The sequence below is a fragment of the Phaethon lepturus genome, unplaced genomic scaffold (genome assembly GCF_000687285.1).
Source record: "Phaethon lepturus isolate BGI_N335 unplaced genomic scaffold, ASM68728v1 scaffold15981, whole genome shotgun sequence".
NCBI classification, from domain to species: domain Eukaryota; kingdom Metazoa; phylum Chordata; class Aves; order Phaethontiformes; family Phaethontidae; genus Phaethon; species Phaethon lepturus.
The window spans coordinates 615-21445 of record NW_010517134.1 but is presented as its reverse complement, the minus strand read 5'-3'; the positions used below and the strand labels follow the sequence as shown (position 1 = coordinate 21445).

General features: G+C 36.9%; 1 protein-coding gene across 4 annotated transcripts in view; it reads right to left on the bottom strand.

Moving 5' to 3' along the window:
- The window catches only part of ZFYVE28 (zinc finger, FYVE domain containing 28), a 59065-nt gene extending 38701 nt beyond the window's left edge, over positions 1 to 20364 (bottom strand). For 2 of the 4 annotated variants that reach the window (XM_010296295.1, XM_010296298.1), the window contains exons 1-6: positions 20222 to 20364; positions 17169 to 17371; positions 15403 to 15492; positions 13371 to 13460; positions 9781 to 9882; positions 722 to 2086 (exon numbers count right to left, since the gene is read on the bottom strand). In XM_010296295.1, the coding sequence (XP_010294597.1) occupies positions 722 to 2086; positions 9781 to 9882; positions 13371 to 13460; positions 15403 to 15492; positions 17169 to 17371; positions 20222 to 20329 (1958 nt within the window). In that variant the 5' untranslated portion in view covers positions 20330 to 20364. The remainder of the gene's footprint in view (positions 1 to 721; positions 2087 to 9780; positions 9883 to 13370; positions 13461 to 15402; positions 15493 to 17168; positions 17372 to 20221) is intronic. The other 2 variants (XM_010296297.1, XM_010296299.1) reach the window with 2 other exon arrangements.
- Between the last annotated feature and the right edge of the window lie 467 nt (positions 20365 to 20831).

The window sequence follows — 20831 nt, the reverse complement described above, 5'->3', positions numbered from 1 at the left end:
CCTGCTGATGTGTGTAGGATCCCTATTGTCTAATCAAAGTTGAGCTGAAGCATGGCATTTTCTCTGACACAACTATTATGGCCTCTCCCTGTTACCTAGTTCCTTACTGTCATTAAATATGTAGAAACTTAATCCATGACCCCTATTTTTCTATCAGCTTTGGCTGAAATTGTCCAATAGGTTTAAAAGCTGCTTCTGCACTCTGTTAGGCTCCTTCAGCACACACACGTTCACAAATATATTCATGCCCACACGCAATGTTATCAGATCAATCCCGTTCTCTCAAATGAAGCTAAGGTAAGATGTGTTTAGATCCCAATTTAATCTCATGCACTGATGCCAGAAGTTAACTTTTTAGTATCTGCCAGACACACTTTCCCTGCAAAACAGCAGGGTACAACAGAGATAATGACCCAGGTAATGTTTAGCAGCAATGCACTCTTTCTTACATTAAGTTGGTAAGATTAGTGAACTTGATTTCAATTATGTAGAGACATTATATGATTAAAATTCAGGTGTTCTCTAAATGTTTTCCCAAAAAGCTGAGGAAGTCCAATAAAAAGCTACTTGCACTAAAAAAAACTTATATTGAAAAATTCCTTAATCCTGCAACACACTATTTTTAAAAAAATCAACATTAATTATACATCGATTACTAAAGTACAAGGATATAGAATTTATTTACGTGCAAATTACTACCAAAACATCAAGTTGCTCTTACCTTGAACTAGATCTTGACTTTACATCTTCCTTTGCTGTCCTTTCACTACTAGGATCGTCACTGTTGTCCAGTTTTTTATCACATAGTTGTTTTCTCTTCTCCCACTTCCTCTGCTGATTTGAGATGCTTTCTGACTCTCCTTGTGAGTCATTTTCTGCTCCTACCTGTGAACCTGAGGAATGTGTCAGGCACTTAGAGGAGATTGGCAGTTTTTGCTCTTCTCTGCCAAAGTCTCTTTCTGCTAACAAAGCAGAAGTTTCAGGTTTTAATGTTTCCTGTGCAGGGACTGAATTGTCCAAGTTATCTACATGGTCCATTTCCTTAGACTTTACTAATGTGTATGAAGCATTTACAACACCTCCTGCAGAATGTTTAGTCTTTAAACCTGCAATGCTGTCCTCCCTGCTGTCTTCACAGCTGCCACAACACACACAGGAATTAATTAGACAGTTTGTGGCAGCTATACTGAGTTTATGGGATTCATCCTCCTCCTCATTTGCTAATGGATTAGCAGATCCAGGAACACAACTAATAGCTGCTTCTGGAGTTGTTACTGGGGATTCTGAGCTAGAGGGAGATTTAGGATTGAATATTACAGTAGCAGATATTTTCATTCCCCCAGTCCTGTGAGCTATCACTTCCGCCATTTCTGCATCATCAGCATATGCATCCCAGCCATTGAGGTATAACTGTGAGTCCGGACCTTCTAGACAGCTGCATGAATTCTGAACTGAAATGCCAGACATCTGTTTGCTATCTTCAATATTGTTATTATTGCTTAAGTCACTTTCAGCATCTTTTAAAAGCAAAGTTTCCTCCGTCTGATGGCCATTCTCGTACAGCAAAGCATCTCTATATTGCAGGTTCTGTTCTGAATCGTGGCAAGGGTTATTCACCCACGCAAAAGTATCACTTACTGAATCCAACCCAGCAAGAGCTTCTCCTGCTCCATCTAGGTCATCCATAAAAAACACTCTGTCCTCTTCATCAGTTAAATTGTCAAGATGGTGTCTTGTTGGTGAAGCTTCTGTGCTAGAACTATTTCTTAGGCTAGGTCTGTGAGCTGGAGACTGACAGATGCTTGGAGGGGAAAGCAGAGAAGACATTTCATCTCCGACTCTGTGTACCATCCTATTCAGCTGTTCTAGCTCCTGTTCATCATACTGCATAGAACAAGCCAGCTCAGCCTCTGTGTTTTCAGCTTTTGCCGAAAGCTCCTTAGCAGGCAAAGTCGTGGTTATGCCCGGTGTAATGACAGAGGGTACTTCAGGATCTGCTCTGACAGGAAAATCCACATCTTGAGAGATGCAGAGGTTACGTTCCAGTGTGTGCAGTTCATCCTCAGTTAATGTCTGAAGCAGATCCCTGAAAATGAAGAAATACACACATCACTCTGCATTTACAGCCACAGGAGACAGTAACATTACAGATTTTAAAAAAGCTTTTACTGTTAGTACAGAAATCCAGAACTTGGGGGCACACAGTACTTTCAGCTGTGTAACTCATGCTACATTTGGCATTCATATTCAGAACCCATGTGATTGCTGATGCTTGAATTTGAGATTACTCATGCAAATACAGGGTACAAAATTATTTATATCCTTGCAATGAAGCCCCCGAATAAATCAAATCACACCCAAAACTAGATTTTTCTCTCTCCCCATCTACGTATAGTGAAAGTGTTACTCACAATTAGATGTATTTTATCATTTTAATTTTTAATTCACAAATTTTACTTTGATTAGCAAACCAATCTGTGACCTTTCATACCAGATTCTGAAAATTATTCTGCAAAAGAGTACCGCATAAGTTTCACACCATTATATTATCAGATAAAAAGAATTCACTGAAAATAGTAGCATCGCATACGCAACACTGATGTCTTAGAAGACTGTTCACTGAAATAGGGATTGGAAGTTGGAGTGCTGCCTCAAACACATAACTGGGTCATTAGAGAGTTAAGCTTCTGCATAATGTTAAGAATCAGGCAGGCCTAAAAGCAAACATTTTGGTATTTACTAAACTCTGTTGTCTAGAGACACACAGCATCTCCAGTGTTATCAAGTGTCCTCAGTATCGCAGTTTTAGGACTATGAGCCCCCAAAACCAAAGTGTTATTTGAGGCGGTTATGCTTAAGTGCTTTATAATTTTAAAACAAACCCACAGACACAGCAGCACTTAATTTTAGGTCTGAATTTGATTTACACTATGTTTCTCATTTAGAAATATAAAAATATCCTCTGTCAAGAACTGCCGTCAATGTTTTCAAAGACCGGCAAGTATATTTTAGCATAAATGAATGGATGGGAAAAGCAAGGCCTTCTGTTTCAACAGAGGGTAGGAATCCATTATTCCTCACGTTTAGAAATCATTGGCTAGCAAGTGACATACAGCTGGCCTAATAATCATCATCATCATCACCACCACTGCCACATATTAAAAGAATTCCCCTGAAGGGAGTAACTTCAGTCTAAACAAGGGGACCAAAAAAACCCCAAAGAAACATTCAACACATGTCACATCTTGATTTCCAGTCAACGGCTTGCATTCTTAACTAGTTAACTCAAAGACCAAATATTTTTCCAAGTACTACCACTAAAAGATCAAATTGCCCAAAAAGTACATCTGTATCTGACAGTACAGTATCTGACTTGTATATCAGCTACCCTACAATTTAAAAAAAGACAAGTTTAGATAAGCATGTTTAAGTAAGAATTATACAGTTTTATGGTTATGTACATTCCGTACAATTAACATCTTTATTTAAAAAAAAAAAAATCATGCTTTTTATATAAAAGAGTTATATGACCCTGAAAAAACAACAACTAAGCCTATGGAATAAATCCCTTATAAAAACAATTGCATCACTGTATCCTCCTCTTTTCACTTATTTCCACATTTGCTAATACAGAACTTAGTATTTCTTTAAATCATTCCATATGCATCTTCTAGTCCAAAGTTTAACAATTTTTTCAGTCATAAATGAATTAGGGAAATGGATAACCTTTGTTAGGCCCACATACCTAATAAAGCTATAAACCAGTATTGCTATCTGGCACACTAGAACATTTTAAAAGACCTATACATTCCTTTCTTTTGTCTAAACCATATATAATGATACCATCTCATTACTCAGATCTTTCATTTAAAGAGTAATCAGTGTCTGTAAGAGATTAAGCGTTTTATCATCATCATAAAACCAAACTGACAGAAAATGGTTTATGTTTTAAGGTGAGCATAAAAATGGCTGTATTGTTTATTTTTGAAAGAATTATACCAATATAATCAATAAAAACATAGAATAACATGATTTTTGCCATAAGGCTTTGTATTATGAATTTTCAGTTTGCCAGTTTTTACAGAAATGCCATGATGCAGGATTTTATAAGCAGAAACAATGTAATGTTGGATTTTAGAAACAGCTGAGTTTTTAATTTAAAAGAAAAAACACAACACAGTAAGCACACAAACATAACAGTGAAGGGTTTAAGCTTGTCCCTCACCTTTGCAAAGATATTAAAAACATAAGATATTTCTGGGTCAGGCCAGAGTCCACCAAGCAGAGAAGCCTGTCTCTGACAACAGTCTAAGGAAGAGCATACAAGCGGGACAAGCACACGGTGATCTCTGCTGAGCGCATCCTACCAGCCTCCAGCAGCCTGTAGCTCAGGGATTTCTGAACCAAGGTGGCATCCTTGGGTTCAATAATCCTCAGTGAACTTTTCTTGCATGGATGAAAATATGCGTGTCAGGAACTGATCAACAGCCAACTGTTTAAACATCAGCTGTGCTTCTCCATACACCACAGTCATACCCTCTTCTCAAAACGAGGTAAGAATTAGGAACTTCTACAACTATAGACTATACTAGCAACACTCAAAGGAATTTGCTTTCCATCCAAGCTCATCAGCGTAACTGGGAATGAAATGGGCCCAGAGAAAACGTAAGATTGAATCTTCTGACCTTCAGCATCTAGTCTGGGATTTCATGCATTCTCCAGACCATTGCATGGCAGCGCCTGGGATTCCTGGATGTCTGGGTGCCCAGAGCTGCTCGGCTTCCTCTCTGACGGCACAGAGAGCCCGACTGCTCAGACCTACCTGATACAGGTTTCACACGTTCACTGTAAAGTGCGTGCTGGAAATACATACTTACTTTATGCTGGCTAGCTTTGTTGACTTGAGTAATGAACTCTGTTTCTGCCAGTAACACCACCTCAAAATTTAAGAACAATTTTGCGCGGTTTGAGGATAAGTAAATAAAGGTTAGTTAAAAAAAATATTAAAAAAATCAATTATATCAGCTGAGAGTCCTCATGTCTTTTTAGGTGAGTCAGACCCACGCTGCCTTGCAGGAATTGCTATACATAATCAGTTATGTTACATGTGGTAGTCCACCAGCCCTGTTATTTCAGTAGCGAAATAATCCTGCTTTAAATTCAAAGGAAATATGCTCATTTTCCCAATTCAAACACCAGAAGTTTTGCTATTAACAACTACAGCTTGTTCTAGAAGAGTTTTGGACAATTATCTTCCCTTCTCCACCTAAAAAACCGCTAGAGTCACTGAGCTGTTTTAAATCAAAGTTTCCTTGCAAGGTGACAAATGTTTGATTAACAGTTATTTTTTTATACTCTATATATTATACAGGATTCACTGTATAATATATAGTTATATGGTATATAGCATATTAATATATAATTTATATAACATACATTATATATTAAGATTATACAGTAATACAAATATCATGTATGACAATATACAATATATTATATAACTATGTAATATATAATTATATACTGTAAAATATAATATAATCTATTATAACAATATAATATACTCATTTCAGAATGTGGCATGTTTTAAAATGCCTATGTGGCTACTGAGAAAAAAATTAATGCCAACTAGTATACAGAAAGAAATGTTAATTTCACTACTGAAAGTTTAAAACCAAACATCAGGCACCATTATTAAACCATAAGGTTTAATTAAGCTGTAGCTACTTCCACAGTTCATTTCCTTTCTGCTGAAGCATCTGTAACTAGTCATTGGATCCAAGCAAGTACTCGTATGGAAGAAAGAATTTCTCCCTCTGCTTTCATTATTCAGAAGCCACAGGTAAAGTGAGCTTCTCAATCCACCCGGGAGCAGTGGGGCACTTCCTTCTCACAGAGGCTTTAGAAAACACTAACTTTAAGAGGCGCATGTTGAGATTTCACCTGCTTTGACTCTTTTTGGCATTGTATCACAGGAAGGCAGTCTAGCCTTGAAAATACAAGGAGCATTTTTCTGCCAGTGGCTGGAGGCCCTGGGCGAGCATGAAAAAAAAAGGGACCTTTTTCTTGCGGGGGGTTTTAGCCACTGGCAGAAAAACAAGGCAAGTTCTTAAGATGTATCCTGCTTGTTACAAGCAGTAGTAGAAATTTACTCTGCCTACTGCAAAACCAATCAACATATTTTACTCTACTGCCAATATCCAGGGTGCAGAAATTACTTCTTCAAAGATCTGAGGCCAGATGTCCATTTAAAGACAAATTTGGCTGAATACAAGACAGGGCCACAAAAAGCCAGGTACACTGATCTCTCACATTCCCCCCAAGCCTCATTCATTAACTTTTAATTAGTTATTCTGACTAGAATTTTAACTTGTCTGTTTTCAGAGAACAACATCATTGATATTGCCAGCCTGTGCTTCAGTCCATGCTCTGAACAGAGCACAAATAGCTGTCTTTATGGAGCTGCCAGCATAAGAACATGATGCAAGCTGAGGAATGCAATTTGCACCCTCCTGCTTCTGCAGTACTGAGCCGAGTTCAGCACACCGAAGTCCGCAGACCTGCTCCGATACATCGACACTGAGAAGCCAATACTGATATATAACAGATATCACTGGTACTCCTTTACTGCAAAAGTTTTAAGTCGACTCAAAGTTTTAAACACAGCCATCCTGGAAAAACTAACCAGTTTCCCCCCAATCACTGTGCACACTTCAAAAGCATATGAGTTTCACACCCCCACGACCCCCTTTCTTTAACACACTGCCAAGAGGAATACTGCATTTGATTTCTAGTCAATGATACAGAAAGGTTGCAGTGTACTTAAAATGGTATGATCCTCTGATTCTGCACCACTTGGTCTGCAACCTGCTTGATTCTGCACCACCAAAATCCGTAGGGACCCTGCCATCAATTATAATGGTCCAGAAACAAGCATCAGGCAAGCAGAGGGCTCTGAAAAAAGGGCAGAATTAAGGAGTACTGCAAAACGCCAAGTTCACTCACCTCTGAAAATCTCCATATAGCAGCCTCAAATCTATACATAGTATAGGTAATATTTTATCACAAGAATGTTCACCATCACAGGCATCTAAATTAAATATCTATGCTTTGTATGCTCACTAGGCAGATTGCAGAAATGGTTCAAATGGCTTTGTTTAAAAGGAACAGAGATAACACTACTATATAATTACGCATTGGTAGATGTACAAAACACCAATGCTGACGTCTTATATCTAAAATAAAAATCAACACAAGCACTTGGCTTAAGTATTAATTAAAACATTAAAAGTCATTGTTTCCTGCTCAACCTTACCAAAACCTAAACAAGAACCCCTGCTGCTTTTGCTCAGAGAGTCTTCACAGTCTCTATTAAGTTGCCAGCCACCAATACAACACCAAAAATGTTCTCTGCTAGTTCTGAATTAATTCTGTGGATTGACACAAATACAGCGCTTATCACTGCCTTTAATAGGAGGGACGGTTTAGGATCATACAGCTTAAAAATTACCTGCAATCCTACAAAATAATCAGCTGTATATTCGGTGTTATTCCATGAGTTAAAATACTTAGTTGGCTAAGAAGTTATAGAATTTTACAGCGAAATTTACTGGGATGTGATGATATTCTACAGTAAAGGTGGTGTTCTCTATTCTTCCAACGGGCACACAACTGCACTACAGGATGCAACTATTTTAAAAGACTACTTGAATCTATTTTCATTCATTAAGTACTGGCGATGGAGACCGGAGAAAGACTCCTGGAAAAAATGCTCTCTCTTTGCTCAAGTATCTCATTCCATCTTCCTTCACAGGTTTCCGTGAACATTCCCACCGAGCAGGAATTACCTGATGAGTTAAAAACACTGCAATAAAAAATTCTAGACAGCTGACATACTTCTACATGTACTGCACACTTATTTGTATCTCATTGTTACTTTCATTCAATGTATTTTTCATTCAGGAATATTGCTAAATGATCTTTCTGGGCCCAGTTCTTTCAAGTATTCAAGTTCCTTGACATTCCTTCAATTCAGAGACTGCCAGAGATGAAATTTCACATGACATCTTAACTTGCTTAAATTTTTGCTCTGATAGATGCTATCTCACTAAAAACACTACGCAAACTTTGCCTGCTAGACTCTTAACACTCACGTTAAAGAATAAACATAACCTAAGTCAAAGTATAACAGAACTTTTTGAAAAAACAAATTTGGAAGAGTCTTTTCATTTTTTGGAGTTTGCATCGAAAATTGTAGTTACTGAACCCACAAGCATTTTACTAATGTGTTTTCAAGCCAAGCATTAAGTTCAAAGTAACTGAAAATTAAATGGACTAAGCAATAAACTGACTTCATTGATTTTCATTTTCTGTGTTGTGAAATGTAAGGAGTAAGCAGAAAGTACGGATTATAAGAAGTATATTAGCTTTTAAATGTTCTTTTGGCTTTAGTCAGCTAGTGGAGTACTGGTGAAAAGTTCTGTGATAGCCATGTATTGGGAATAATGTATTTTAATGTAAACTTCACAGATATCTTAAGCTTCACTACCATTAAAGTTTTTTTTCCCCCTCCTAACTTAAGTTTTGCTCCTCAATTCATGTTGTTCTTTACTTGGTGTTTCGTAAAAACAAAACAACTCACCCCAATATGTTGGATTTGTCTTAATTATGAGATTTCAATATGAATATTGTTAATGTACCTAAAAATAAAACTATATTACTTCTAGACAGAAATCTTCAAGGCACACAAAAGGATGTGGTCTGGATATTCATAAAAGCTTAACTTTAGAAATGGGCTTCTCTCTGAACCATCCCTCAGAGGTTGGTTTCTCTCTCAGGACATGGCTCACCTCTAACAGGCGAGGGGAGATTAATCTGCATAAATTTATCACTGTGAAAACTATTCTTATATCAAACTGTCATCATAACATACAGAGATGACAATAAACAGGTGAAAATTAGACACAGGAAAGAAAAACTTCTGCCAAATTATCTGTAGAGATTTCTAGGAATAAAATTTGCATTTGGTATATAAATTCAAATTCTGAGAAAATAATAGAGTTTATGGATTTAGAAAATGTTTTTTTTTTTTAACACCCAGATAAAATACCTTAAGGGTGAATATAAAAAAAAAAGAATACAAAGATCCTGTAAAGATAGCGCTTGAGTTCTCCAAAGTAACAGATCCATTTCCTAAAGACCTAAAGACCTCAACTAAGAAAAACGTATTTTAATACCCTTAAATTGAGCCAAAACACAACTTAAGTTGAGCCAAAATCCACATCTCCAACAGTTACCAAGACTTAAGCACTGTAAAAAGAGGTATATATAAACTGATCCATCCTGTAAACACAGATCCGCAATATGAAAAACTGATAGTCGTTTCTATTACATTAAAAATTAAGTACTGCATCATAACATACTAAGAAAATGTAATAAGCCTAGTTAAACAGAAATATTGATGCTAATTAGAAACAGGATCTCCCAAAAATAAACTACAACTTTAGTATTTCAGACATCATACAACCGTAAGGAAAATCTGAAATGTAATAAAATTATATGCAGGAAAAAAAAAAACTATCAGAGAGAGATGAAAAGTTCAGAAAACTCCCATGAAATGAAAAACTGTTTTCATGGGTATATCAGGCAGATGAGAGGAAAATGCAGTTTATGGTTAATGTAATAAACAGAAGCACTTTTCTACACATTTATGTGTTCTTTGTTAGACCTCTGATTTTCACTTCAGAAGAGGAGCAGTTGCAACCACCTTTTATTACTTGCCTTATTTTTCTTAGCAAAGTGTGAAAAGGTCTGAAGAGTTCAGACATATCTTCTGGTTTATGGTCCAAGTTTAATGGTCCCTCGGAGTAGACAACAAGGCCACTGTAATTCAAACACAAGCATGAACACACACACAAAAATGAAAATGTCATTACACAGAGCAACTACTGAATAAGGAGTCAGAAAAGCAACTGTACATAAACATTAGAACTACACTCAAGTTACACATTATCTTATTTTTTTGTTACGTTTTCTTATTCACCCACAGTTAGAAACAAATGCTATTTAAAGCAAAAGGAAGAAGATCCCCTCCTCTCTGTCCACCCCCCCGAAAGCATAGGAGAAAAAGCAATGGAAGCATAAGGAGAAGAACACACGTTTACTTCATTGCTGTGTCTGACTCAAAAAAAAAAAAAAAAGGGAAAAAGTAACTGATTATCAAGGAAGTTGAGGTAAGTCCATTGACTTGAGAGAGATTGCAAATAGGTTTTTCTTTCCAGTCTAAATAGTTTCTAGGTAAGATAGTTGACTCTTAAGCTCCTATTTTTCTACCTCTCAGATAAATACAACCTGGTATTAACATGTCGTAAAAAACATATTTGCCAAATCAAACAAAACACATTTTGATAATACCATGCTTCTAAATCAACTAAGCACTTGTAGAAATTTCCCTGGAAAGAGGTTAATTCACGGTCCTGAAAGCCTCAGTGTACTTCATTGTAGATATCTCAATAGTTCCTCCTGACCGAACCACTACTGCCCAAACCCTGTGTGTCAGGGATTAAACAGGCTGCCCTGGGAGGTGGTAGAGTGACCATCACTGGAAGTGTTCAAAAAACATGTGGACATGGCGCTTCAGGACACGGTTTAGTGGGCATGGTGGTGTTGGGTTGATGGTTGGACTTGATGATCTTAAAGGTCTTGTCCAACCTTAATGATTCTGTGCTTCTGTGATCTCCTGCCTCATACTGCAGTGTCTGAGAAAGTGGATTGCACCTACACCAGGCACCACACTGCTTGAAACTGTTTAATCCTCTGTCCACTGAAAATAAAATGTTTCTCAAAGGCAAATGGATCACATATTCTCACACTCAAGATTACATAGGTTTTATTTTTCCCAGGCCATTTTCCTCTTCCTGCCCTTACAGTCAGTGCTCAGTTACCCAAGGTATTTCAAAGCTATGTTCCTTTTCTTACACTCAAATTACGTGTTGCTTCAGAGAGCTTCCTAGCTACTCTGCATCCAAATCATCCAGAGTAATGGGGACCCTCGGCTGACTAAAAAAAACTGTTGAAGTCTTTTGCTCACTGCCTGTTCACTAACGAGCACCCTGTGTGACCACTGAAGGCTGAGTGAGACACAGCAGCAAAGCTGGTGTCAAGTTATGAGTCCCATTGAAATATATATAAAAAAAAAAAAAGGACCACTTACACTGTTTACCACCTGGGAAATATTGCTTTTTTCCTTCTGTTTATAAACCCATAGTCTGGCTCATGCCTTGGTACCAGGATAGTACTGTGGTCTCCCATCAGGCTTGAAGATGGCCATCAGAAAGTTCAGAATTGTCAAGGTAACAGAAGGTCCAAGAAATTCGACTACTAAATTTGATCAGCATTGTTTTGGGGACTTGGGTTTTTGAGGGTAGGAGCAGAAGAGGGAAGAGAGAGAGAAAAGTTGCTTCTTTTGCAAGTCACTTTATTTTTGGTGGCTTAAGACACATTATCCTATTACCAAGGACACTTTTATTAATAAAGTACTTTTTTTTCCTAAGCTTTCTGAGCTTCAACAAGCAGGCTGACAGGAAGCGAAGTAGTTACCGCTGACTCACATACTAATGTTCTGCCTAAGCAAATGTTACTACTTTGCTGAGTAGAAGCTTGAAACTGCTCTCACTAAACTTCTAACTGACGCAAAATCACGATTCCTTCGGCAATTTCCAGGTATAGTTTGCTTTCTATAGAGCTTAACCCTCGGAAAAATTTAAAAAAAACCAATAAAAATAAAATTAGAAGAGAGCAAGATCACTACGAAAAAAATATGAAACGGCCTCTGTATATATGACCCTTGAAAGAGTCCTGAATCAAAGGTTGAATATAGTTGTACCATGGAAAGAATTAAAAATTGGAAAAAAGTGTGTCATTATTTCCTATTAGGTTCAAAGTTCACTGACACCTGTTAACATATTAGCCAACATAACACTGTACAACATGTATGGCCAAGTGATGTCTGAAAAGAAACTTTTGACAAAAATTACTCTGAAAAGTATTCTTTAAAGCTTTGCTATTAGAGGACTGAGGGCATCCAGCACTTCTCCTTGCTCCAGACCCAGCCTTCTCATTAAGACAGAGAGCAACAGCATTGCAACTTTGAGGTGCATCTATCTTAGATTTAAAGGCTTCTCCTTTCACCGTCCAAATAAGAGGCTTGCATTTTTTCCGGACAACACCATACCTGGATGGTGCAGTTTTTCTGTGAGAACTTCACATGGCAGTGATTTATTTTTAATCACCAGATACTTAGGAGTAGTTAAACTTTTTTGTCTTCTCCCTGTCTGTCCTTTTTTGTAATTTGGTGTATTTTCCAGAGCACCGTTGGTTTTCCAGTTAGTCATGATGTATTCTTCTTCACTGTGTCTTCCAGCAGCTTCAAACTGAGTTCTCATATTCCCGTTGTCTTTTGATAAGCAGATTACTACTGTTGTTATTTTTAGAATGACAGTTACAGACAATATCCTATTTAAAAGGAACAATGGGCCACAGGGATTTCCTGAGAAGTGTACTGCACTCAGAATCTGAGGTTTCTTATTTCCCTCATTTATACTACTTACAACTAGCTTACTTCAAAACATTCACAATGGTAAAATATTAAAAATATGCTAGCTTTACTCCAGAGAAACTGCGGTCTAATTAAATCAGGAAGACTCATTAGGAAAAGTGCATCTGATTTGTTCAATATTGCAAAAAGCACATGAAGCAACAGCTGTTTTAATTTAGTTGTCTTGAGTAGTCAGTACAGTGAACAAATCTACATAAAAGTTATACATGTTAATACTTTCTTTGAAAAAGATTTAAGTCTAACTTAGTGGTCACAATGCAGTTTGTCATGACAATTCCTTTTGAACCTAGAGCCATTAAGAAAAATACACAATTCCTATTGAAAATTTTTAGTTTTCAGGACTTGCATCCTTAGGTCATATTATTTTTGAGTGACACAAAATGTGTGCTTTCAAAAAATATTTCTGACAACGTAACTTTCTACAGGCTGATGTTCTTAATTTTTAAATTTCTTTCTGGAGGATGACAGATGAATTGTTCCAGGTTCCTGCCTTTTACATTTCGGCTTCTACCTTCTCTTTTCTTTTTTTCCTCTTGACATTCTACATGAAACTGGCAATGATTTAAAAAGAAAAAAAAAACAAAACAAACAAACAAAACCTCCAAGACATAATCATCCTTTTTTTACTTTTTAAAAGAAAGTACAAGCAAACTCAGTTGAAAGAAAATATGCCAAAATTCTGAACAAAGTTTTTGAAATCTTCAATAAAACTTCAAGTGAGGTACAGTGGAGAGTAATTAAGAAAATTACTTACCATACAATGGCTAATCTTGGAATTGTAAACATTAAAGCCGGTTCATAGTCATCTATCATATCTTGAGTGAGGTATCCAAGCCTTAAGGCTCTAAGCAGAAGAATAAAATTATTTAGTAAGAGATCAAACTTTTGAAGAATACATTTCAACAGGAAAAATTTGGAAAAAACTGTTAGAAGCCAAACCAAATTGATAGTATTCACCTCATGAACTATTTTTGTACAGTCTAAAACACTATGTATATAACTGACTGCTGTAGTGCCTGCTTTAAAAAACATTCATATAAAAAAAATAACCTTTGAACACTTAAAGCTTTTATAGGCCTCTAAACCAAACTAATTTTTATGCCACTTTCCCTTTTTATTTGCTATTTCATGTCAAGCTTCAGCTTCTTATTGACAACCACTGCTGCTTAGAGTTTTTCAACTAAAAGAAACATTTTTAAAGTCATAGGGAAAGTATTTTATTTCATTTTCAAAAAATACTTACTATAATCTTCTAGGTCAACCCTCCCTAAAGTAACAAACCAAACTAAAAATACCCAGCTCTATACAGCAACTACTATTGAAGTCTGAGAATTTAATATTTGGGGGACACTTCATTATCCTGTAATAACTTTTCAAATATCTTAAGCTCCTTTTAGACCAAAACCCAATTTGTTTGGGCTTTTCACTTGGCTGTATTTTCCAAGTTCCTTCACAATTTCTTAATTTACTCGTAAGTTTCATAACTTCCTCAAATTTCTTTCCCCATTCGTCCACATCAGTAAGTAACACTCAAAACTGCACACTAGTCCCACTGAGGTCTGACTGGTCCTGAAAAGAATGGAAATAACTTTTTCTTATTCCTTGTTAATACTAGTCATGCCAACACTGCTGTTGGTGGACAGCGAAACAACCACAAAGCAAGCACTGCTTTGTGCTAACAGTACATGGACTCATCAGCGCGTGGCCCACTCTTACCCCCTGTTCTTTCCTACAGTCCATTGCCAGATTATCCAAAGCTGCAAATGAGAAATCACATATTTGCCCAGTAAGAGGAAAACGGTGCATATATAGTAGTTCTTCAGCTGAGGCAAGGTAAGTCCTACTTGTTGTGACCATTTTGAGTTGTAATCCTGCCTTTTAAAATGCTTGAAACACCTCAGATTTTGGTGTCTTCTACAGATTGTGGCAGTGTGCTCTGTACTCCTTCATTCCTTTAATGAAAGTATCAACCACACCAGACCCAAGGTCCTACTTCACAAGTTCTCCTAATATGACAGTAAAACGAAAACTTATTGCAAGTGCATTTTACAGTCAATTGGTCTCTAATAATTTCACCCAGACTACGCTTCACTAGTTTCCTACCCAGAAGACTGTTGCACTGCTCAAAACCTCAGAGCTGGGTATTTCACATGCTGTTCCCCTCTACTGCCCACCTGCTAGGCTAGTTACTCTGTCACCAGGGAAAAAGTTGTTCAACACAGCACATTCCAAACAGATTCACATTTTTCTTACGATCTTATACACCTAAAAGAGCTTATGAATTGCTGGATTGTTTGGTGGTTGGTTTGGGTTTTTTTTTAAACATCATCTCTTCATAGAGAAATAGTCAAGCTCCAGTCCTCTAAGATTTTCAAGAGCCTTTACAAGTTCTTTATGATAATCACCAGAGGTTCACAGATGATTTGAATCATCTCCCCATGCATGTATTCTTGCATGAAATATCATTAAGTCTTGATGCCCTCAACAGATATAGCTCACTTAAATGCTTTGTCTTCATTTACACATCTGTAACTAGGCATATGAACAAAACTGTTATTATTGGATTATTAACTTTTGAGGTGTTTTGTCTAGAAAACAAAAAGCATAGGCTTGTGCCTGGCAAGCATGCTTAATACTTTTGAACTTTGCACTTGGATACTTACTAGAAAAGCAAAATACCTGGTGTTTTATGATGCTTCTTAAAGACTACTGTTGAAGTATTTCTACAAAAGCTCAGACTGAAAGTAAACAGAAATGAAAATCCAGTACTTCGCTAAAATGCTTACCTCTCCACAGTTTCACAGAAAAGTACGATAACCTCTTGCTGTACATAATATTCTTTTGGAGACTTCACAGGTACCATGGCCGACACATAACTACAAAGATTATAAGACAATATACTACTATTGTCTACACTTTAACAAATCAGATTATAAGTAAAAACAAACCCAAGACAAATCAGCTTAGAAACATAAACTTTCCTGTACTATTTTGTATTTATTTTGACATCACTCACTATGAAAACTGTACAGTGTAAGAATCTGTAAGAAATGCAGCCAATTTACTTAGTGCAGATTGAGGCAGTGGAACTCAGTAGTCATTTATAACTAAACATATTTAGCAATCAGAATAGTTTACTCTGCATTTCCTTAAGAAAAAAATCTGACTAAAATGCACATTTTATCTAGAAAGGTTTTGCCTGAAATTATATTAGTGAAATTCAGTTAGCCAGCAGAGACAATTTAGGAGACTTAAAAGTTGGCCTCATTTCTATGTGGAATTACATGCAAAAGCAGTGAATCACAAGGCAAGAAACATTGGCAAAAGTAAGTGGTTTTCTGTCATCGTATTACTTAAGCAGTCACTTGTAGACTACGGGTCACACAGGAAGGGAGAAAGTTGTTTGTAAAATAATGAAAAAGAAAAATGCTGTACATAGAGCTCATATGGACAGGCCTGAAATTGTGCACAGGCACTTGTCAAGAACCAGTTACTGATTGTCATCAGTGTCTGCACTCAAAGCCACGCTTTAAAACACATTTTTAGCCAATGTTTTCAATGAAAATGTTTTTCAGTGTACATTATAATGATGGCTTTTTGAATCAGAAAAAATTGCTTGCCTGAGCAAAATACAAGAGAAATATGAATATTGAGGAGGGGCAAATAGTAATAGGAGACACGACAGTCTACGGATTATTCCCAAGAAAAATTTAAACCACTACCCAATTCTAAGAAACTTGTTCTGCTGAGGGTAGGAATGGCTGTATTATATTAAATCCATAGATGATCTTGTCCAGCATCCTGTCTGTAACTATGTCCAGCACCACAAACATCTAATGGATGTGCAGGAAGCTGGCTGAAATTCTGAAGCACAATGCAAGACTTGGTCAATGTGACCTTTGATGCAATAAACAGTTACTTTTCTCACCCCAAAAGCAGTTATTTTTATTCTTGCTATAAACCCCCAAGCCATTTTTCAATCACAGGTTTTTAAAATCAGGGAGTTCCTGCAGTTAGTTATGGCTTGTCTAAAAGCACTTCCTTCATTGGATTTCAGTTTGTCTTCTTAAACTCACTGGGTGCATCTTGCTTTTATCTCTAAGCACAAAAGAACAAAATCTTATAATCTCTAGACTATTTGTTACTATACTTTCCCCCACGCCCTGCCCCGTGTCTCTTATTTGTCACCTTTCCTCTGACAAAGGAAACATTAAGGGAAGAGACTTATAGCTTCCTTTTGTGTCTTGGAAAACCTCCCTCAAATACCATATGCCAGTATGCAAATGCAAGATTATACTTTAGTTGAAGAGAGCAAATGTGGATTGCTAGAAAGCTATTTAATTTTCTTTTCATTATTTCTACACTGGAAGAAAAAAAAAAATCTAACACCACAATAAATTACTGAAGAATTCAAATACCATGCATAAAATCACATACTTTTTCCATATATAGAAAACAGAACAAAACAGCCAACTTCTAAAAACCAACAAGCCACACAACAGCTGTAGTAGTCAAGCCAATACTCACAATGCATTTACTTCAGATCTTTTACCTTAATTCAAATTCAGCAAAAAGGACATCAAAATGTTTGAGTGAATCTCTCATTTTTTCTGTGTAGAGGTTCAAATCCCTTAAGGCCTGGTCACGAATGATATTTCTAACTTCCTCTAGGCTTCGGGTCAGATCCTTGGCCAATGGCCTCATAGCCATACTCTCAATTTCACGATTCATAATAATTGAACCAGCGGCCAAACACTATGGAATACATTAAGAGAGAAAATATTAATTCTTACAAAGTTACTTTTATGTTTAAAAAAATTGCACAAGATGCAATATTAAATACTTTGAACAAGGGCAGTACTTAGCCCTAATCTGTTGCAAGTTATTAAACAAGTGAAAGATTTAAGACTGATATGTCAAGACTCATAAGCCTTCACATAAAAGGTTAGGGAGCAGCTCAGTCAAGGAGACAAAAGAGAACAGGAGGAGGTTCAAGTGCAAGAGCCATAGAGCTGACAGAAGAACTTAAAAGAACCTCTTCTCCCATTAGGCATAAGCACTGGTAGGTTATACACTCTATGTACACAAGGATTGTTTGACATAAAAGGAATGTGAATCCAGCTGAAATATGATAAATGGACTGTTTTGATTCAGGCTGGACTGCCCGATTTTATAAAATAAATCTATTCCTTACAAAAAGAACAGAATTTCTGCAACTGTGATGCCTTTTTGCAGCAAAACTGGCTGGTCACACTGGCTATAAGACCAGGGATCCAGCTAGACCAATATCCTGTCTCCCAGAGAAGCTGTGAATATATTCTAAATATAACATAAACACCAAGGTCACAGAGTGATTCTTCCCTTTCAGTTTCTGGAAAGCAGCTATTTAAGAGACTCCTTGCCCCAAGAGTTATACATAGACTCCCTCTGACCAGCTCACAAAGACATTAAAAGTAGATTTTTACCATAACATATCAATTTTAAAAAAAATCTTGCTATTAAAACACAACTATTTAATAATCTCTACTGCTGGCTTTATTCCTTTATGGATACATTTGGAAGACAACAAGAACTGATATAAGTCATACTTGCTGTATTAAGGGACATATTTTAATTAACTGAAAATATACAAAATTGGTCTAGTCTCAAAGTTCTCTTTTTTTTTTTTTTCTTTTTTTAATCTCCATTTGCAGCCCTGTGTCCCCCCCTCCCCCCGTACTCCCCTAGATAGGAGGTATTTCTGCAGCACTGTATGGGGGACCTGCAATTCCAGCCCTTGCTCAGCAGCCTGATGCACCAATTCGTGTTTTAAGGGCACTCAGAGAAGATGTTGTTACCTCTTATCAGCCAAAGCAGTATTTGCAGGAAAGTATGGATAGGGCAAGTCTTACCTGTTGATAGGTACTCTTAGTCTGATAACTCAGAGCAATTTCACTGACAAGGATACGTAAGTCTATATTCCTAACAGTCCGTACAGTCTTCCTTACCACACGAATTTACAGAGGACAGTATCTACAACAGCAGTATGAGTTAGTATTACTTCATCGCTGCATACGGTACACTCTCTGAAACCAACAGGTCTCTCCAGCCTGTTGGTTTGATTTGGAGTCAGTGAAAGTTTGATTTGGAAAGAGTAAAAGCATTAGCTTATGTAACACAGTGAATAAAGGGAGACTTTTTTTCCTCCTAGAAGATACCGACTCAGTGAGTCCCTCAAGCATTTTCCACAAAGCAAGAAGTTACTACCTTGGCTGGCATTTTCCTGTTTGTTTATTGCTCTAATCCCAGTTTGTTGGCCCTTAGAGTAAGAAAGGATAATGGGATTCACAGGGATTCATTATGGATGCCTGCAGAAAGAATTACCTCAATTGCTCCTACCTAACTACCAAAGAAGTACCACTAAGCCAAAGTGTCAGACTCTCAGCATTTTAAAACAGAGCATGGTGTCACCTGGATGATGGCAGTGAAGGTCACATGATAATGAGAAGAAAAATTGCTGATGTTTTTGCTGAGGACAGAACTATAAAGCATTGACATATCAAATTAATTTGTAAATTCTACCCAAGATTTCCTTGACTCAGAGGAGCCTACAATTAACAACTGTCAAAGACAGTTTCAGAAACAGAACATACGGCGGCATATTGGACTGAACAAGACAGGAACTACTGATGGAGAGCATGCACTTTAAAAAGAAAGAAGGAAGTGGTAGAGAAGAGAATGGATAATAACAGGAACCAAAGGATTGCTTCAAATACAGGAAAGGCAAAGCTGAAACCACCACCACCATGTGCTGTTGTGTGGTGGGATGCCTAGTCTACTCCCCCTCACCAAACCCATGGTGCTTAGTCACCTTCATATCATATCAGGGGTAAGTATGCTACGTATCACATAATTTTTTCCTGACACTTCATGTTTCCCTTGGATAAAATAATTAAAGCTTATTCACTGCAAAAATCCCTTGCTCCTACAGGTTTCTGTAGAAGCAGGTCTTCGAGATAAACCAGGGAAGAAAAATGGACTTCAGTGTTTTGCACAGAAACCATAACCATTATATTTGTGGCATACACATATACCAAGGGAATTATGTGCAACAAACGTCAGCGCAAAGTTATGTAAGTTTAACACAAGTTATAGCATAATATCATAATATAGCCATTGAAGTAAGGTGACAGCATGCACTTATATTTTTTGGAGATAAATATTTATCCTGATAAAATTCCCCTATATATCTTTCTTTCTTTGTAAGATTTTCAAAGCACGAGATGTGAAATGGCCCATCAAGATAAAAAGAAATTTAAAAAAAATAAACCAAGAATATTAATGAGATGCTAATTCACAAAATGATAGTTTTTAAAAGGTGGTCATAATGACAGTAAACAATTACAAAAATAAACTGGTGTGCTGTTAGCCCAACCAATACCAAAACCATAGTTCAAGACTCCCCTTCCGCTGAGCATCCAGAGGAAGTTCTCCACAATGTTTACTTTGCTCTGTAATTATATGTACCATTTTCAGAAAAGTCTCAAGATGTATGTTAAACTTCTGGCTTTATGCCATAAAAGAACTGTCCATTAACCCCAAGTAAGAGAAACATGAGAGACTTACTTCTGCTCCAAACCAAAGCTGTCCTGCAAGGTTGTCATGGCGTATTTCCTCTGGAAACTTAACACAAAAGTCTCGGTTGGCTCGTTCATGTGGAATGCATTCATCCATGATTTGATTTATGATGTTCAAAACATTATCCTGAAGCAAAATATAGGATAGCATATATACTGTTCCCACAGAAATCCCACAAATTTTTTTCTAAATTGTAACAGACTTAATTAGTTGGTGCCTCATTAATAAAGTAACATAGAAAAATGCAGTATTTAACTCTTACAGTCATCACACACGGAGAACGAAGAGGAGAATATTGCATAGGAAGAAGAGTTGCAAACTTCAATTTTTCTCATTTTCCTAGAGATTGTTTCTCAGATTCACTGCACGTAGCTGATTACTTTAGTGGGACTTCTGTTGAGGAGGCATGATTTAAAGAGCTTACTAACTTTGGCTATCTGAAAAAATATCAGTAAATAAAGTAGAAGAACAAGTAAATTAGACCTCTCTCATTTCTTCTCATCAGCCCTAATACGTATTTCATTCTTCTCAAAAAGAATGCCCGAGTACCCCAGAGGCATTAGAACATGAGTTATATTGGACCATTGGGGTTGAACAG